At 50.6% G+C, this 17,782-nt stretch overlaps 1 protein-coding gene across 1 annotated transcript; it reads right to left on the bottom strand.

Moving 5' to 3' along the window:
• Positions 1-222: 222 nt before the first annotated feature.
• C2 (complement C2) lies at positions 223-11,865 on the bottom strand. The gene is made up of 18 exons (XM_029241914.1): positions 11,726-11,865; positions 11,355-11,564; positions 9,921-10,106; positions 7,922-8,095; positions 7,743-7,841; positions 7,417-7,550; positions 6,168-6,306; positions 5,411-5,551; positions 4,496-4,585; positions 2,510-2,650; positions 2,291-2,385; positions 2,083-2,194; positions 1,800-1,965; positions 1,613-1,689; positions 1,380-1,471; positions 1,049-1,175; positions 827-876; positions 223-676 (listed from the first exon to the last, which is right to left on the bottom strand). The coding sequence occupies exons 1-18, from the start codon at positions 11,769-11,771 to the stop codon at positions 500-502; spliced, it is 2,256 nt and encodes a 751-aa protein (XP_029097747.1). The 5' UTR covers positions 11,772-11,865; the 3' UTR covers positions 223-499.
• Positions 11,866-17,782: the final 5,917 nt, after the last annotated feature.

Raw genomic sequence — 17,782 nt, 5'->3', positions numbered from 1 at the left:
AGCACCTCCTCTCAGCTCCAGTTCCTCCCCAACAAGCCCAGACCTCCCCCTTGGGGACTAGATATAAGGCCCTCACTGGCTCCCCTGTGGACTCTGTTATGGAGCAGAGTCCAGCCATTGTTTGTCCAGCAGGGTCTCTGACCTGCCTTCTTGCCGTTCCTGGAATCATTCTGGCCTTTCTCTCCCCCCAGGCCAGCCCCCAGGCAGAGGCACAGACAGATGTGGAAATCATTGATTTTTATTAATTTCATAGCCAGGTAACTTCCTGTGAAAGCGGAAGGAGAGTGAGGCAAGTAAAGCAGAGGGTGGGGTCCGCACTGGCAGGAGCGCCAGGGCTTCCCCAGCGTGGATGTGCCGCTGCTTCGGGATCCTGGAAGCAGGCATGCGCTCAGAGCAAGGCGTGCGGATGGGTCATGGAGGCTGAGGGTGGACGTTCGGTGGTAGGACACGGGAGAGATGGCTGGTCCTGGCGGGACAGCAAAGGGCTCAGTGGCCGTGATCAGAGGGGCAAAAAGTTCAGGACGCCCTCCAGGTGCTGTCTCAGCCAGGGCTGCATGTGGAAGAGATTGATGTGGAAATCTCGTGGCGGTGGCACCCTGCCACGGGGCGTGCTTTTGCGGGAGTTCTTATCAGAGCTGCCACAGGGGTTGTAGAGACCCCAGCTCACCAGGCCCACCTGAAAGAAGGAGAGGTTGGGGTGGGGACGCTGCCCCGGTCCCAGCCCCAAGCCCCAACCTCCTTAGTTCCTTCGAAGGCCTGCCTCGTGCCTCCTCAAGGCCAAGATCCTGTGACTCCAGTCCTGCGAGCTTCCCCCCTCTCTCCTCACCTGAAAAAACCTGAACCTCCGCTCAAGGAAAACTGCTCCCCCAGATTCTCCTGCCAGAAAGGAGGGACAAGAGACTGTCATCCTGACTCTCATCGCCGCATCAGGGTGGTACACTGGTGTCCTGGCATGTGAGCTGGCCAGAGGGACACAGGTGGCCTTCCCCTCAGGAATCCAGACTCCAGGGTGGGGACTGGGGATGAGAAGTGGGGGGAGGGGGCTCACCCTTGCAGGGATTGTCATCCCCCTGCATCCCACTGCATAGGAACTGGTCTGTCACCACCTCTCTGACATCTGTCAAGTTGGGGAACGTGGTTTTGTCTTGGGAGACAACCTTGACACAGTTTGTCCACTGCAGTAGGGGTGGAATAGGACAGAAGGATGGAGTGAGCAGGCAGGCCCGGGGGACACCTGGGAGTGCAGCTAGCCCTGGAGGAGGGGTGACTTGGAGTCAGATGGAGAAAGCACTCAGAGCTAGGGGATGGAGAGAGACGTTCAGGGAGTTGCCACAGGGGGATCCCATCCGCCCACAGCATACTGGACCCGAGACCCTCACCTCCGACCCTGTCTTGAGGTTAACGTTCAGCTTGTTCCCATTCAAAGCCACAAAATGAGCAGGAATGCTCAATTTGTTCAGAAGTTCACTCTCTACAGTCAAGGAAAAGGATGTCAGTACTGGTCCCTTTACCCAGCGTCCAGACTCCCGACTTGGGAACTGCAGCACAGCCCATGTCATCAACCCCCGAGCCCTGACCCCAGTTCTTCATGCACCCTAGGCCCAGCGCTCACCGTGGTCTCTGCAGGTGCTGCCTGGAAGTCTCCGCAGAGCCAGATTGGCCCCCACCGTGCAGGGAAGGCAGATAGGCCTGAGGAGAAGGACAAGGGTCGCAGAGGCCCGTCCTTGGTGTCCCCTCCTCCAGCACTCCCCAGAGCACTTCTCGCCCAGAGGGCACCCTCCCATCCCAGACTCCGGCACCTGGCGTGGGTGGACATCTTCACTTTCTGGGCCAGCTTTAGCAGAGCGATGTCATCGCCATAGAACTCCGGGATTCCCTGATTCTTCTTGGCAAAGACATTGAACCCTGAGGAGATCACCGCCTTCTCAACTTGGAATTCTTTGCCCCACTTGGAGTTGGGATCCCCTGGAAACAATGTGGCAGGTTAGGCTGGACCAGGGCTGCTGAAGGGGCCAGAGGCTAGGGACAAGGGGTGGGAGCTCTGCCCACGGGGTTGGGAAGCGGGTGCAGGCCCTTCCTTACCCACGCTGACCCTCCACAGGGGGTGGGCCTCGGCGTTGCGGAGGCAGTGAGCAGCTGTCAGGACCCACTGGTCCGAGATGAGGGCCCCTCGGCAGGTCTCCTGGCTCTTGGGCTGCAGGGGAACAGGTGATCTTCAGGGACTGCTGTGTCTCTGGCTCATGGCCGCTGTCACCTCTGGGATCCAAGCCCCATCCCTCCTTCCTGGTACCTTAATAGTGACATGCCAGGGTGTCCTCTCCTGGGCAGAGGCATTGGCAGACATGTTCCCTACCCCACAGATGGTGTCCGTGAGCTGGGAGACATCTGTGGGTGTGAGGAGCAGATGGTGAAGGAGGCTGGTGCAGGGCACCGCGAGCAGGTGCCAGCATGGACCCTTGGCCAGCTCCACACTGGCCACACCGCTCTGGAGAGAGCAAAGCACACTCACCCAGCATGTGCTCAAAGACCTGGCTCAGAGCCTTCACGTCCTTCAGAATGAAGGCATGCCTCTCGCCATCCTTCTTGGACCCCAGTTCATTCAGTTCTCTCCAGTCCACATCCAGGTTGCCCACGCCAATGGCATAGATGTCTGATGGGGAGGAAATCACCAGAATCTTGTGGCTGAGGGGCTACCCCGTGACAGAAGACTGTAATTCCGAACTCGCTGCATCCTACAAAGCCCTACGTGAGCGGGATCCCCCTCCCTCCCCCCACGACCTACCTCATTTCCTACCACTCCTCCCCCTTCACTCTCTTCCGGCCACATGGCCTCCTTGAAGTTCCCCAAACTGACAGGCACACTCCCACCTCAGGCCCTTTGTATGAACTGTGTCTCTGCCTGGTTCACTCCTCCTCCCAGACTTCTACATGCCTCACTTTCTTACCTTTTTAAGTTTCGACTCAAATGTCACCATCACAGGGAGGCCTTCCCTGGCCTCCTTGTGTAAAACTGCAATGCCCCAGACACTTCGATTCCTTCCCTGCTTCATTTTATACCTTAGCACGTGTCACTATCTACCGTGCCATATGGTTTCCTTATTTATTTTGTTTAATGCCTAGTGTGGGTAGAATTGTGTCTCCCCAAAAGATATGTTCAAGTCCTAACCCCCAGGACCTGTGAATATGCCCTTGTTTGGATATAGTGTCTTTGTGGATATAATCAGTTAAAATGAGGTCATGCTGGATGGAGGCAGGGGTGGGGAGGGGTGATAATCTGATGCCTTTATAACAATAGAGGAATCTGGACACAAACACAGAGAGAGAGAAAACCATGTGACAACACAGAGATACACTCAGGAAAGAAAGTGATGTGAAGACAGAGGCAAAGATTGAGTGATCCGGGACTTCCCTGGTGGTGCTGTGGTTAAGAATCCGCCTGCCGATGCAAGGGACACGGGTTCGAGCCCTGGACTGGGAAGATCCCACATGCAGCGGAGCAACTAAGCCCGTGCACCACAACTACTGAGCCCGTGTGCCACAACTACTGAGCCCGTATGCCTAGAGCCCGTGCTCCACAACAAGAGAAGCCACCGCAATGAGAAGCCCGTGCACTGCAACGAAGAGTAGCCCCCGCTCGCCCCGACTAGAGAAAGCCTTTTTTGCAGTTATGATAGGAACTGGACAGTTATCACGCCCCACGTGTTTTCTCTATTTCCCTGCAGTTCCTGCCTCTTTTTCATGAGGTGTGTTCAAGCATTTAACTCTGGCCCAGTGATGCTAAGGAGTTAGGGAGTGGAGTTTGTGATTTGCCTTCCTTAGGCCAGGGTTTTCAAGAGGAATACGCTTACCTCCGAGGGGCAGGTGAAGTGGGTGGCATGAACAGAAATGAGAGGACCCAGGGGAAAGTAAAACTTGGGGCCTCAAAACCAACTGCCCTCCCTTATCTGGAGGATTTCTCTTTGAAGTTCTTTTCTGGTCAAAGGTCAGTGCAATTTTTGTTTAGTCTAAATTAGAGGAGCTGTTCTTTCAGAGACTGCAACTTCCAGAGCCTTAGTCATCTGCACTGCCAAGGGAAGAAAGGCCAGGAACAGTCCCTATAAGGAATCCAGGCCTTTTCTTCCTGGAGAGGTTTGTGGAACATCAGATGGTGAATGAAAACGATGACGATGACGATGGTGGTGGCCGCCACCGCACACTGTGTTTGTCTGTGCCAGGCAATGTTTGAGCATTTGCCCTTATCGGCCAGTGAGGTAGGTCCTTGTACTATATCCTGACAAGTAAAGAAACAACCCATGGCCACAGCCAATCAAATATGAACCCAAGTTTGAAACCACGGGCAGTTTGACTACTCTTCAGTGTGACACTCGGCTGCCTTCATGCAGAACAACACAGCCTGGGGTCTCGATAGAAATACAGCCAAGATGCTAGAACCCCTGGCTGTGGGCCCTGGGCCCTCCTGCAGGGCAGCACAGATGGGGCGGGGGCGGAGGCTCACCCAGATAGTCTTTCCTCTTCTGGTTGATGTTCAAGACCTCCTCGATATTGTCAACAGCCACCTTGGGAGAGCCACCCATGTTGGACTTTCCTAGAACAAGGAAGGAAAAGAATTGTCCATCTGGGTGATGTATCACGATTCCCCCCCAGCCCTGGAAGAGAGGGGAAGGATTCATCCTGGGAACCTCAACACCTACACTCCCTACTCGAGTTTCAAGATACATTATTTACAGAAGTTCTTTAGCACTGGGCCAGGGGCATCCTACACTTTATCTCATTTGATTTTCATGAAGCCCCAGTAAGTGTGGGTCTACTCATTTTATAGACAAGAAATCTGATTTATAGAGGAGCCATGTAATTTGGACAAAATCAAGAGATAAATGGCAGAGCCCAGATCCACTAGCCAGTCTGCCCTTCCATCCGTGGACTTCGACATCACTGGTCCAGAGCCACGCCTCCCCATCCAGCTCCCTCTATGTGACCTCCCAGGTAATAACAATAACTAACACTTATAATCATAAAGCACTTTTACACAAAGTACTTAAATTGCTCTTCATAAAAACTGTGTAAGGGGACTTCCCTGGCAGACCAGTGGTTAAGGCTCCGTGCTTCCACTGCAGGGGGCGAGGGTTCAATCACTGGTCAGGGAACTAAGATCCCACATGCCGTGCGGCGCAGCCAAAAAAGTTAAAAAAAATAAACAACAACAACAAAACTGTGTACGGAAAGGAGGGCAGCTTCCATTATCAGTAATTGTTGCGGTTGTCATTACCGTCATCATCAACACTATCTCTACTTTATAAATAAGAAACCAAGGCCCTAAGTGGCAAGGGGAGAACCAGAATGCAGGTCTCTGACCCCACATTGCTTCTCCTTCCACTATGCCAGACTCATTCACAGAGACGACGATACCCACCATCTGTCAGAAGGATGATGGCATGTCGGATTTCCTGCCAGGCCGCCGTGTTCATACTGAGCCGTCGCATTTGGTTATTCATCATGATATAGACGGAATTTAGGGCCTCGTAGATGTTGGTCCCGGTTCCGTTTTCATGGTCTGGAATATGTGAAGACGAAAAGCTCTCTTAAGAAACTTCCCACCTACCACCTGGGAGAAGGGAGTCACTCTATTTTCCCCAAACACTGGAAATGCATTTATCAATAGATTTGATAAACACAGACTTTTGACATCCAGTTAGAAATTTGGCATCATTGCCCGTTCAGACATTAAAAGCCTTTCCCTTTAGAAATGCTCATTGCATAACCCCACTAAAGGCCATCCTAAAGTCCCAAGATTCAAAGATGGGGTTTCCAAAGAAAGTGGGTTGTTTCAGCCATCTGCTACCTACCACCCAGGTAGTTTCCTAATGACATGAGGAGACTATGAAAACCAGACCATGTGGTTCTGGCATCAGGGAGAAGCCAAAGACCTGCATGATGCATTTGGACACGTAGCACGTGTGAGGAAGCCCGGAGCTGGTAGGAGCTGGGACTCCCCGACCATGAACCTGACTTGGAAGCCACCGCACCTAAGGAACCTTAGTCCCAGAGCCCTGGGACTTGAGTGCCACCAAGAAGCCTCACTCTCTCTCAAACTTGTCCAGTATCTCTGCAGGCACAGAGAGCTCACCCCCTGCCCCCACTTCCATCACCTTCATTTGATGACATCATACCTTTATAGTGGGCGTTTTCCAGACTGTGGGCCACTTCAGTCACATCCTTGGATTTGCTGTCCAGGACAGACATGATGACTTTGGGCTTTGATGCAAAAGTGATGATGGCGACGCTAACCTTGATCTCAAAGCTGAAGATCTGTGAAGGGCAAATGAGAGGTAGTGTGAAAGGCTCCCAAACCAAAGGGGAGTTGGTAAGGGAGCCAGCAAAAGGCCCTTGAGGAGGCAGAGAGCCTGGACAGAGACTGACGGATGCAAGGCCCTTGGAGAGTCCCTTCCTGGGAAACGGTTGCTTGAAGAAGCCAGGAAAGTGACATTTGTTGGTCCTCTCCTCTCTTTGACTGGCTCACTCTTCATTTAATCGTCACCTCAATGCTGTGAAGGGCCGTGATGGTCCCCATTATACAGATCAGGAAGCTGAGGCTTGTTTACCTTGCCCCAGATCACACCCCTGGTAAGAGGTGGAGGTAGAATTCAAACATAACGGCACTTGTCTGTCGAGTTTTGCAGCCTCACGGCTTAGTGAGTTACTTAACTTTACGTCTTAAGAGAGACACTAAGGAGCACAAAAGCTGCCTTCTTTCAAACGTAGCTGGGAGGGAAAACATATATCTACACAAACTATTGTGAAAAGCATAACTACCAAGCAAAGTCCTGGCAAGGAATCTGAACCAAGTGTTTCCAAACTCTTCCGTTCATGCACCTCGTCAGTCGAAACATTCTGAGCACGTACCTCAATATAGGTATATGTATTTATAAAGTATACTCATACTTATAAAGTGTATCACTATTTAAATATATTATACACATTTTAAAACATATAGAAAATATTGAAATTTTAAAAGGAAATTATTAAATATTAAGTTCTTAATTTAAGTTAAATTACAATCATTCACCATGGATACCAGTATTTTCCTGCCACACGCCAGAAGCTTATTTGGGGTACCCCTCTGTGAAGACCACTGTTCTAGATGATGAATTCCTGGAAAGTGGGGTCTCAGCCTTGTTCATCTTTGAGGTCCCCCCACACCCAGAACAGTGCCTGACATAGAGTAGCTACCCCAACAGTGTTTGTGGAATGAAAAATAGGATCCTCTAAATTAAATCCGTGATTCCTGCATGGCATGTGTGTAATCTGGGAAGACTTCTTGGAGGAGGTGGGCTGTGAGTGGGATTCTGAGGAAGGGAAGGAGACAAAGACCGTGAGTGCAGGAAGGCTGCTGGTATGTGTGAGCTCCTATTTCCTGACCCTGTCCACCAGGTGGGAGGCGCTCTTCTTGAAGATTTCAAAGTCCTCTTCCTCCACACTCTGAGATGCGTCCAGGAGCACGTAGAGGTTCAGGTGACCCGAGCGCTGGATTTGTATTTTGCGGCCCACGTTTTCTGGAAGAAATGTGGAAGGGGAAGATTCAGACTCCACCTCCTACCCACTCTCTTGCCAAGGCAATCAGGCCCCTCTACCTCCCCTCCAGTCAGCTCAGCCCCGCTGAGCCCACCGGAGGCTCCTGGCCCCTCGGAAGCTTGCCCCTTCCCTGCACCCGCCCAGCACCCTTCACCCCCACTTCAAGCACTCACGCTTCTTCTTCTGGGTGGGATTGGTGGTTCCAAGTAGGTGGGACAAGGAGGTGCCCAGGGCAGGGGCCACATCCTCGGGAAAGTCGTAAGAGTAGGGCTCTGTGGGGAGAGCCACCGGGGTCAGCTGTGGCCAGGGGTGGGGGCCCAGGAGTCTCAGGAGGGTCAGAGCAGCTACTCACGGCGGCAGATGGGCTCCATCCCACTCCAGACCCCATCATCCTGGCACTCTCGCTCCACAGACCCCGTCAGCACCAGATTCGAGGAGCAGCGGTAGCTGACCTTGTCGCCGAGGCCGAAGCGAGACCCCGTCCGCACTGCACCCACGGCAATGCCCGGGTTGGGGCAGTGGCTGGCTGTGAGGAGCAAAGGAAGATGGAAATGAGCAGGGACCCGCCTCCTCAGCCTCTGGGTGCTGCTCGGACACCTTTTCCCGCCAGGCTTTTCCTCCTCTACAGACCCTCAGAGCCTCTGCGGGTCCCTTGGCCCCTCCCTTGGGAGACACCACAGCTGTGCCTCCCAGGTGTGTGGATAGAAAACCTGAAGTAGGGAAAAAGGTTTAGAACTCAGTGGCCCAGTTTCCAGCTAAAGCATACCAATCCCAACCCAGGGACTCTGCCTGTATCCATCCCAGAGGCTCAGGGAAGATGCTGGCTTCCTCAGGGAAGGAGCCCTACCTCTCCACAGAGAATATCTGCAAACAATGAGACATCACCACACACCCACCAGAATGGCTAAAACTAAAAAGATGGGTAATTCCAAGTGTCAGAGACGATGTGGGACAACCAGAACTGTTACATTGCTGGAGTGTCAATCAGGAAGCTGTTTGCAGCCTCTTCTGAAAGAAAACATATGCCAACGTGTGACCCAGTAATTCCACTCCTAGATAATGTGCTCAAGAGAAATGTGTCTAGTGCACGCAATCACACATAAGGATGTTCATAGAGTTTTACTTACAATAACCAAAAACCGGAAATAACCCAAATACCCATCAACAGGAGAATGCATAGATAAACTGTAATATGAAATGGAACTACAAAGCAATAAAAAATAACAAACTGCTGACACACAGGAAAACATGGATACATCTCACAGGCAGAATGCTGAATAAAGGAAGACAGATGCGAAAGAGCACATTCTGTATGATTCCACTTCTGTGAGGTGTAAGAATAAGCTAAACGAATCTGTGGAGACAGAAGTCCGAAGAGTGGTTACCTTGTGGGAGGGGACAGGAGGCAACCTCCTGATATAATGGACCCTCGGTCTTGGGTGGTGATTACGTGGGTGGATACACGTAAAAGGATACTTGTGGGTATAAAAGTTCATCAAGCTGAATACTTAAGATTTGTATGCTTTAGGTAGTTTAAACCTCAATTTTCAAATGAATTATATTTATGTTTGAATAAATGGCTATTGTCAAAGAATCAAGGACGTAAATATGGAGCCAACAGCTGGGCACCAGGTGAGGGTATGGTCCTGCCATCTCGTGGACTCTGAACCTTCTGTATTGTGTATTTAGAACTGTGATCCAGGAAGCTTCCAAAGCCCACAGGCCAATGTGGCTCCAGGGAATCCCAGGAACCCCACTTCTGTCAAGCAGAGCCCCCCCCATCTTTCACAGGGGCAGTAATGACCATGACAAAAGTATATGTGACGCTTAGTACATTCCAGGGGCTGTTCCAGATGCAACTCACTTGATCAACACGGCAACCCCATGCAGTCAGTACTCTTACCATCCCCATTTTACAGATGTGAAAACTGAGGCACAGAAAGGTTAAATAACCTGCCTAAAGGCTGTCAAAATCAGAGCCAGGCTTGGAACCCAAACTTGCTCCTGAGGCAAGGCACCTAAGCGCGACACTTGATCCCCTTCATCATATCTTCCCTACAATAGCCCAGGGCGCCCAAATACCAATCTGGTTTTGAGGCATTTGGAAAAGCTGGACAGAGTATTTGGAGCCTTTGTGTTGGATCTGAAGCTTAGCACCAACTTCCTTGAGCCAGGATCCCCACAGGCCAGAGATGTGTGATTATAGACCTCAACTGACCAAAATCTAGGAATATGATTTTGGCACCAGAAACACCAGGCCCTGTCCCCACAGAGGCTCCCTAAACACATATCTGGTTCCAGGGCTCCTGGGAGACCCCTGCCCCCATGCAGCCATCTGTCAGGGCACTCACCGCCGTTGTCACACACAGCTGTCTCCCCATCCCACATGCCATTGGGGCGACAGTGCCGCACCGGCGAGCCCCGCAGTGTGAAGCCATCCTCACACTCGAAGCTCAGGTTGCCGCCCACAGGGTGGGACCCCAGCCGTGGGGTGTATACGCCGTTCTCAAAGGTAACAGGGGCTGGACAGCGAACAGCTGGAGGGAGAGAAGGGCATGAGAATATAAGGATGGAGGGATAACAGCTGGGCTGGACACTAACTGGGTGAAGTTCAGCTTGGATGCATGGGTAGAGCCAGCTGGTTGTCAAAACATTAGGTTGATGCCTGTGAAATTGCTACTTTGGGCAGTTGGTTGAATATTGACAATTTCACACAGTTCAACCTAATAGATTGAGAAACAGCCACTTCTGTCAGCCCCCTGAGGGCCATGTCCACCCCAGCCCCTCCCCTGGGGTCCTCAGACGTCCCATGAGTGGATAACTAGATGGGTGACTCCTGGTACAACAGGGGATGCCAGGACCATTCAGCATCCATCCCGAATGGTCAGTACTGTGCAGTTAATTGTTCAGTATTCTAACAATCATCCCTGGGCTTCCCTGGTGTCACAGTGGTTGAGAATCTGCCTGCCAATGCAGGGGACAGGGGTTCAAGCCCTGGTCCGGGAAGATCCCACATACCACGGATCAACTAAGCCCACGTGTCACAACTACTGAGCCTGTGCTCTGGAGCCCGCGAGCCACAGCTACTGAAGCCCGCGTGCCTATAGCCTGTGCCCTGCCACAAGAGAAGCCACTGCAATGAGAAGCCCGCGCACCACAAAGAAGAATAGCCCCCGCTCGCTGCAACTAGAGGAAAGCCCGCGTGTAGCAACTAAGATCCAATGCAGCCAAAATTAAATAAATAAATAAATAAATTTATTTTAAGAAAAAAGAGTCCGCCCGCCAATGCAGGGGACACGTGTTCCATCCCTGGTCTGGGAAGATCCCACATGCCACAGAGCAGCTAAGCCCCTGAACCACAACTACTGAGCCTGTGCTCTAGAGCCCGCGAGCTACAACTACTGAGCCCACGTGCCACAACTACCGAAGCCCGTGCACCTAGAGCCCGTGCTCCGCAACAAGCCACCACAGTGAGAAACCCGCGCACCGCAACGAAGAGCAGACCCCACTCACCGCGACTAGAGAAAGCCCGTGGGCAGCAACTAAGACACAACTCAGTCAAAAATAAATAAATTTATTTTTTAAAAAATCATCCCTGGCTTTGGTACCCCACAATCTACATCAGAGCCTGCCTCCGGTGCCTTGCTATTGGGCAGTTGACATTTTCCCACTATTTTGAAAAGCCCTGTGGAAAAGAAGCTTTGCCACCCCATCTAGTCATATTAAGCCCCACCCTGAGTAAACTAAATAGAAGTCCTGGGGTGGCCGCTGGTGGGAAGCCTCACGTTTGCAGACCGCCTTTGTCCGCTGGGTGGATCTCGGGAAATGCCACCGTCCGTTGCTCTTGCACAGGCTTGTCGCCACCGGGTACGGGTAAAAGCCCAGGGGGCAGGAGTAGGTGAGGATACTCCCAGGGGCCCAGCCGTTGCTGAGGGTGAAAGTGCCCCGAGAGATATTCACGTTCTGAGGGCAGGAGGGAGTGGTCGTAGCCAAGCCTGTGGGCATGGGGACACGACACAGAAATGAAGAAAAGAAGGAAGGCACGGATAAGAAAAGGAGAGCAGAAGAGACAGTCCGTTTCACACATGGAAACTCAATCTGGGTAGCACTGGCCTTGCCCCACAGGACCCCAGCATCCCCCCTCCCCTGCTCCTACCTGGGTACAGGGGCAGCAGGCAAAGGACGGCCATCAGTGGGTCCATGGTGTCTACCCTAGGGGCACGGACAGGCAGAGAGCCGGGAGAGGGAAAAGGTCATCTGACTTCCCGAAAACCAGAGCTGGCCCAGCAGCTGCTTTGTCTGCTGCCAGAGAAAGAAAACTAGGGAGTGGCAGAAGGTAGGGGGCATGTTCTCTCGTTAGGGGAAAAATAATCAGGGATTGGGGACTGAGCTGAGGGCGTGAAGCTTCCGGTCTGTCTCCCTAATCCTGACACATCCAGAGTCAGTTGATCTGCACCACAGGCTCTGTACACTGCTCCCCACTTCCACCGTCTCACAGACACAAGTGCACGCATGCTCTCACATGAAGAGTCTAAAGCACACAAACCCACAAACCAACCGAGATATTGCAAAACGTTTTATTTAAGTAAAGTTTCAGTTTTCTTTTGGGTTTTCCCAAGTGGATTTTACTTCCTCAGAGTCTAGAGTCGTACTGTCTTCTTGAACATAAACTCCCAAGGGATTAAACTAGAAATTCTTAGAAATTCTTGATACTTAGGAGGATTCACCATCTTTTTCTTCGCTGCAGTCCTTCCGCAGAGAGAATCTAGGGAGAAAAATGAAATCAACACTTAGTTTTAAGAGACTGGGAAAAATATTGAGAATGTTTTTACGGGAAGTCCAGTAGATAAAATCCCCAACTTATAAAATAAATAAATCTGGGGTTGGTGATTCAAAGGAATGAAAGTATTTTTGGAATTGGGATGTGCCTTTAAATTACAACTGGCCTTTTGTATGAAATGCAGAAAGCAAAGAAACTCTAAGCTAGTGTGTTAGCCTCCCCATCCCACAGAAGTCTCTTTAATATTTGTCAAACAATGTGGGGTGTAAGTAAATAAGATCAATCAAAGATGAAGATGAAACGTCTCTGAAGTGATCAGTTAAGTTTATGAAAACTCTTTTGATTTACAAATAACTTCTCAGAAACGCACATACACAAAGTGAACATACACAAAGTCAGTTCCTTGGACAGAATCGACTGAATGCAGGAAGACCATGACACCCCTGGTGTTGGGGGTCCCAAAGCTGCCTCTGCGACTGAGCTGCTGGTGCCTCCCTTGCACCCAGTATCTGTTCTCCCTCCTTCTACAGTAAGAGATGTTTAGCAGAACACACAGTCACCCAGATAAAGACTACATTTTCCAGCTTCCCTTGCAGCTAATGGCCAGGTGACAAGACTCTGGCCAATAGAATGTGAGTAGAACTGATGTGTGTAACTTACAAGTAAGGTAAGTAAAGTAACATCCCCCCACACACACTCCCATGGGCTGGAATATAAATCTGATGGTGACTCAAGAGCAATATCCTGGAGATGATAGAGCAAAGAGACAGAGGAGCCTGTGTCCGTGACACTGTGTTGATGTCATACCAGCCCTGCCCACCTGCTCGGATTTTTACAAGAGAGAAATAAACTACCTTCAGAGCGGTGAGTATTAGAGACGTTCTGGCTTCATCTCCTTTCAATCACATAGTAGGTTTGAACTTCCCCATCCACTTGCTTTGGCCAATGAAATGTGACTGTAAGTGACATGGACTACTTCTAGATGGAAGTTTTATGAGCCAATGCAGTCTTCCTCGTGCTCTCTTTCCCTCTTTATGGCACGTTTGAGATGGTGGCTGCTCTGTCAGCCCTGGGTGACTCCAAAAGCAGAACCTTTGCTGACCCTCAGCAGGTATGCAATGTGAGCAAAAAATAAACCTTTGTTGTTTTAATCCACTGCATTACCACTGCTGTAGGAAAAAAAAATACCACCCCAAATTTAGGGGCTTAAAAAGATGATTTATTCTTTCTCATGATTCTGTGGGTTGGCCAGGCAGTTCTGGGCTGGGCTCACCCACGCAGCTACAGTCAGCGGAGGGCTGAGTTCAGTGGGAACAGGAGGACCCATGGTCTATCACCCATAGCCCCTCGCAGCATGGCAGTCTCAGGACAGCATTCTAAGAAATCCAGAGCATAAGCTGCAAGGTCTCTTGAGGCCTGTCCTCAGAAGTCACATGACATCACTTCCACCATGTCCTATTGGTCACAGCCCAGATTTAAGGTTAGGGGAAACTACCTCTTGATGGGAGGAGTGGCAGAGTCACATTGCAAAGAGGCATGCACACCAGAATAGGAGAGATTTATAGCCATATTTTGCAAGGTACTATGGCAACCAAGATTGGGGGGCTGTCATCAGGACATAATCAATCCTCACCTGACTGAATACTTAAACCGCTGAATTTTGGGTGCCTCTTAAAGCTGCTGCTATGGACTGAATTGTATCCCCCCCCAAATTTGTATGTTGAACACCTAACCCCCAACGTGACTATATTTGGAGATAGCACAGCCTGTAAAGGGGTAATTAACCTTAAATGAGGTCATAAGTGTGGGGTCCTGATCTAACAGGCTAAGTATCCTTTAAGAGATACCAGAGAGATTTCTCTCCCTCCCTCTTTCTTCCTCTCTCCCTTCCTCCTTTCCTGTCTCTCTCTCTCTCCACACACATAATATCCCGCCTGCTCGCATGCAGAGAATTGCCTACAAGCCAGGAAGAGAGCTCTTACCAGAAACTGACCTTGATCTCCTCCTTCCAGTCTCCAGAACTATGAGAAGATAAATTTCTGTTTAAGCCACCCAGTCTGTGGTGTGTTTTTTTAATTAATTAATTTATTTATTTATTTTTGGCTGCGCTGGGTCTTCGTTGCTGCGCGCAGGTTTTCTCTAGTTGTGGCGAGCGGGGGCTGCTCTTTGTTGCGGTGTGTGGGCTTCTCATTTCAGTGGCTTCTCTCGTTGTGGAGCATGGGCTCTAGGCACACGGGCTTCAGTAGTTGTGGCACGCAGGCTCGGTAGTTGTGGCTCACAGGCTCTAGAAGGCAGGCTCAGTAGTTGTGGCGCACGAGCTTAGTTGCTCCGCGGCATGTGGGATCTTCCTGGGCCAGGGCTTGAACCCGTGTCCCCTGCATTGGCAGGCAGATTTTTAACCACTGAACCACCAGGGAAGTCCCTTTTTTTTTTTTTTAATGGCAGTCCAAGCAGAATAATACATCAGCCCAGCTCATATCTAATAGCTGCCTTGAAAAGAAAGGGCCTTTCTTTCATGAATTTCTCCCAATATTGGTTGAGTTAAATAAACTCTGCAGAGCATGTCAGAATCCACTCTCCCTTCTTTTTTTTTTTTTTAAGATTTTTTTGATGTGGACCATTTCTAAAGTCTTTACTGAATTTGCCACAATATTGCTTCTGTTTTTTTGTTTTGTTTTGTTTTGTTTTGTTTTGATTTGCGGTATGCAGGCCTCTCACTGTTGTGGCCTCTCCCGTTGCGGAGCCATGGCTCACAGGCCCAGCCGCTCCGCGGCATGTGGGATCTTCCCGGACCGGGACACGAACCCGTGTCCCCTACATCAGCAGCCGGACTCTCAACAACTGCACCACCAGGGAAGCCCTTGCTTCTGTTTTATGTCTTGGTTTTTTGGGCGCGAGGTATGTGGGATCCCAGCTCCCTGATCAGGGATCAAACCCACATCCCCTACATTGGAAGGTGAAGTCCTAACCACTGGACTGCCGGGGAAGTTCCTCCCTTCTTTCTTAAGTAGTAAAACTCTCAAGTTTTTTGCTGGACCCATGGAGTATGCTCTTGAGAAAGGGGTGTGCTCCTCAATTTTTCTTCTCCCCTTCCCACTGGCTAGCTGGAATACAGACAGACTGGTGGAAGCTGGAACAGCCACCCTAAACCACAAGGTGGAAGTCATGTTGATAATGACAAACAATAAAGTTCCAGAAGCCCTGCTCCCCAGTCCTCTAGAGCTCTCATAAATGCCCCGGAATTCTTATGCTCAGACCATTTAAGCCATTGTTATTCTAGCCTTTGTTTTAGCAGCCAAACCTTTACCTAACTCATATTCTTAGCCAGAAATCAACATGGGAGCCAAAGGCAACACCCAGAGACATGTGTTTATCAGGATATAATCTAAACTGCTGCAGTAGGGACTTCCCTGGTGATCCAGTGGGTAAGACTCCGCGCTCCCAATGCAGGGGGCCTGGGTTCTATACCTGGTCCGGGAACTAGATCCCGCATGCATACCACAACTAAGAGTCTGCATGCTGCAACTAAAGATCCCACATGCTGCAACTAAGACCTGGTGCAGCCTAAATAAATAAATATTTTTTTAAAAAAAATAAACTGCTGCAGTAAAGAGAACTCAAAATATAGTGACTTAAATAAGACAGGGGACTTCCCTGGCTGTCCAGTGGTTAAGACTTCACCTTCCAATGCAGGGGGTGCGGGTTCTATCCCTGGTTGGGGAGATAAGATCCCACATGCCTCGCGGCCAAAAACCCAAAACATAAAACAGAAGCAATATTGTAACAAATCCAATAAAGACTATAAAAATGGTCCACATCAAAAAAATCTTAAAAAGAAAATAAGATAGAAGTTTACTTCTCTCTCAAAGAAGAGCCTCAGTGTAAGCAGGCAGGGCTGATACGGCAAAGGGTGGCCCTGGCTGGAAGGGCAGTGCCTCTCATCAGCAACATTCAGGACCCCAGGGCTCCTTCCATCTTGTGGCTTTGCCATAACCATTGATAACTGTCCTTGTCTGTGTGGCTGAAACACGTTTCCATCAAGTCTGCATTCCAGTCCCAAGGAAGTGCCATGAAAGAAGAAGCAGGAGGCAAGTAACGATATGGAAATTCACTTAACTCTTCCACTCATATTCTGTTGGAAAAAACTTGGTTAAAGGGGAGGCTGAGAAAGGTGGTCTCTAGTTTGTCTATCATGAGCTCAACTAGAACTCTGATACTATATAAGAAGAGAATGGATTTGGGAAGACAACAAGCAATGTGCAAGAGGAGGTCAACTTTGATGGGAAACTGTCCACGGGAGCATCACATTGCACGGTGGCAAATCAAGGTGAACAAAGGGAAAGTGAGTCACCAGAGTGGGTCCACTGGTCCAGTTCTCCATGGGGCCCAGTCCAATGTGGAAGGGCCATGACCTGAGAGCCCCTGGGGCTAAAGACACTAGATCTTTATTCCCCTCTCTAGGCTCCTAAGTAGATTTTCAGTAGACCCCCATTAGGTGAAGGTGGCTTATCTATTTTTTTGCCCCATTAAAAAGCCTGGCAAATGGGCTTCCCTGGTGGCGCAGTGGTTGGGAGTCCGTCTGCCAATTCAGGGGACGCGGGCTCATGCCCCGGTCCGGGAAGATCCCACATGCCGCGGGGCGGCTGGGCCCGTGAGCCATGGCCGCTGAGCCTGTGCGTCCGGATCCTGTGCTCCGCAGCGGGAGAGGCCACAACAGTGAGAGGCCCGCGTAAAAAAAAAAAAAAAAAAGTGTCTTTGGTTTCTATTCCTTCCATTTCTTTTTGAATAAAAAGATTTACTTTGGGTCAGTCCCCACCCTCTTCTTCTAACACACCCTACTGTCAGAGCACTAGGCACACAGCCACACCCACGCTACTGTGCATCAGCCGACTTACTTTGAACAAACTGCCCAGGTGGGACCTGGAGAAACCTTTCACATTAATCACCCTTAGAGAACCCAGAAGAGGGCTACGCCCAGCCCCTGGCCCCTCCCCCATCCCCAGGGTCCTCCAGGCCCCTGGGCCCAGAGGCCACCCTACAAGTTCAGACTGTAGGTCGGGACCCTACACCTCCTCTCCTCACCCATCCATTGCACAAACAATGCCTGAGAATTAAGCAAGTGGGGAAAGGGGACCTCCCAAGAAACAGAAAACCTGTCCCAGACCTCTATAAGGGGCCACATCTCCTTCAGATGAAACTTAGCCCATGGGAACAGCTAGGCCTGGGCTCTGCCAGTGTGCCTGTCTGCCCACAACACAGCCCCTGCCTCACCCATGTCCGTCCCACCCCTCTGGGGTCTTCCAGTCCTGGGGTGCCAGTGGTGCCTGTCATCCCCCCTCCCCCACTTCTTGCCGCCTACGGGGAGGCTGCCCTGTGTAGCCCAGGTGAGAGGGTGATCATGGCCCATGTAGTCAGGGGTCAGCTGGAAAAGGG

This window comes from Monodon monoceros, unplaced genomic scaffold (genome assembly GCF_005190385.1).
Source record: "Monodon monoceros isolate NGI ecotype Baffin Bay Population unplaced genomic scaffold, NGI_Narwhal_1 Super_Scaffold_3, whole genome shotgun sequence".
NCBI lineage: Eukaryota > Metazoa > Chordata > Mammalia > Artiodactyla > Monodontidae > Monodon > Monodon monoceros.
Note: the sequence above shows the minus strand (reverse complement) of the source record. Positions and strands in the feature narration are given on the sequence as shown.